This window comes from Kogia breviceps, chromosome 5 (assembly GCF_026419965.1).
Source record: "Kogia breviceps isolate mKogBre1 chromosome 5, mKogBre1 haplotype 1, whole genome shotgun sequence".
NCBI classification, from domain to species: Eukaryota; Metazoa; Chordata; class Mammalia; order Artiodactyla; family Physeteridae; genus Kogia; species Kogia breviceps.
In genome coordinates, this window is record NC_081314.1 from 135,987,017 (window position 1) to 135,988,081 (window position 1,065).

The following is a 1,065-nucleotide window of genomic DNA, read 5'->3' on the forward strand; positions in this document are numbered from 1 at the left end:
AAACGTGCCAAAACCATTAGAGACTGGGGCATGGGTGGTAAATTTCTGGAAGCATCCAGAGGTGTACGTGCCACCAGTGATCAAACCCTTAAAACAAGATTGGGGCCGTCCAGAAAAACATTAGACTGCCAAAGTCAGCTTATTCAAGCCTGGCAGCCAGCAATCAGGCAGTTGGAACAGGGGTCAGCAATGAAGAGTTATTCAGGGACAGGCAGCTTGTTGCAAGATCCTGGAAACACAGCTGGCAGGTCATGGAGTCTTGATGAGCTCACGGGTCCCTGCACACTCAGCAAATTCTTTGGCAGCTGGACACGCAGGACTGCTGGTACATCCTGGAGACCCTGCAGGCTTGTTGGCAGATGGTGGAGACTCCTCCCACCGGCTGGCAGACGGTGGAGACACTTTTCCCTGGTTGGCACACAGTAGAGATGCTGCCCAGGGGCTGACAGCCACTGGAGACAAAGGTGAGCGGCCGGCTGCAGGGAGTTGAGAAGGGATTGGAGACACAGTGGTTTGCCGAGAGCAGGTCACGTGGACAGGGCTGGAGACGCAAGGAGTTGGCTGGTAGCAGGTTGGCTGACAAGCAGTGGGCTCGCAGCAGGTCTTCTGACAATGGTCCAGGAGCCAGGAGCCAGTTTAGAAGGAGCTGGGCAAATAGATGCCGCTCAGGCAGTCGACATCTGGGGTAGAAACCGTGGCAACTGGGGCCACTGGCACAGTGTATTGTCCTCCAATCAGCCTGGAAGAGTGTTTCTTTGTGGAGCAATTGTAGGACATGGTGCCGGATGGAGAGACGTGAGTAACTTGTTGAAGCTGGCTCCTGAACTGTAAATGCCACTTCAGGCTCCCGAGCTTTTATGTATCCTTGCTGGTGGGTGGGGCTCCCACCCTGGTCTTCCTGGCTTCCTTGGCTCGCACTGGCTTGCCTTAGAACCTCTTGTGACTCTCCAGGTTCATTGTCTCTTGAGAAGCCTTCATCCTCATAAAGAAAGTTTAGTAGTTTGGTAACTAAATCATAGGCTTCTGGACTGTACTCAGTCCCAGGATTAAGAAGGTTGGTTGACA

At 53.3% G+C, this 1,065-nt stretch overlaps 1 protein-coding gene across 1 annotated transcript; it reads right to left on the bottom strand.

The window, feature by feature from the left end:
* Positions 1-286: 286 nt before the first annotated feature.
* Positions 287-777, bottom strand: KRTAP11-1 (keratin associated protein 11-1). Its single transcript, XM_059065652.1, is given in 2 exon segments — positions 287-510; positions 513-777. Coding segments are annotated over 2 exon segments (489 nt in total).
* Between the last annotated feature and the right edge of the window lie 288 nt (positions 778-1,065).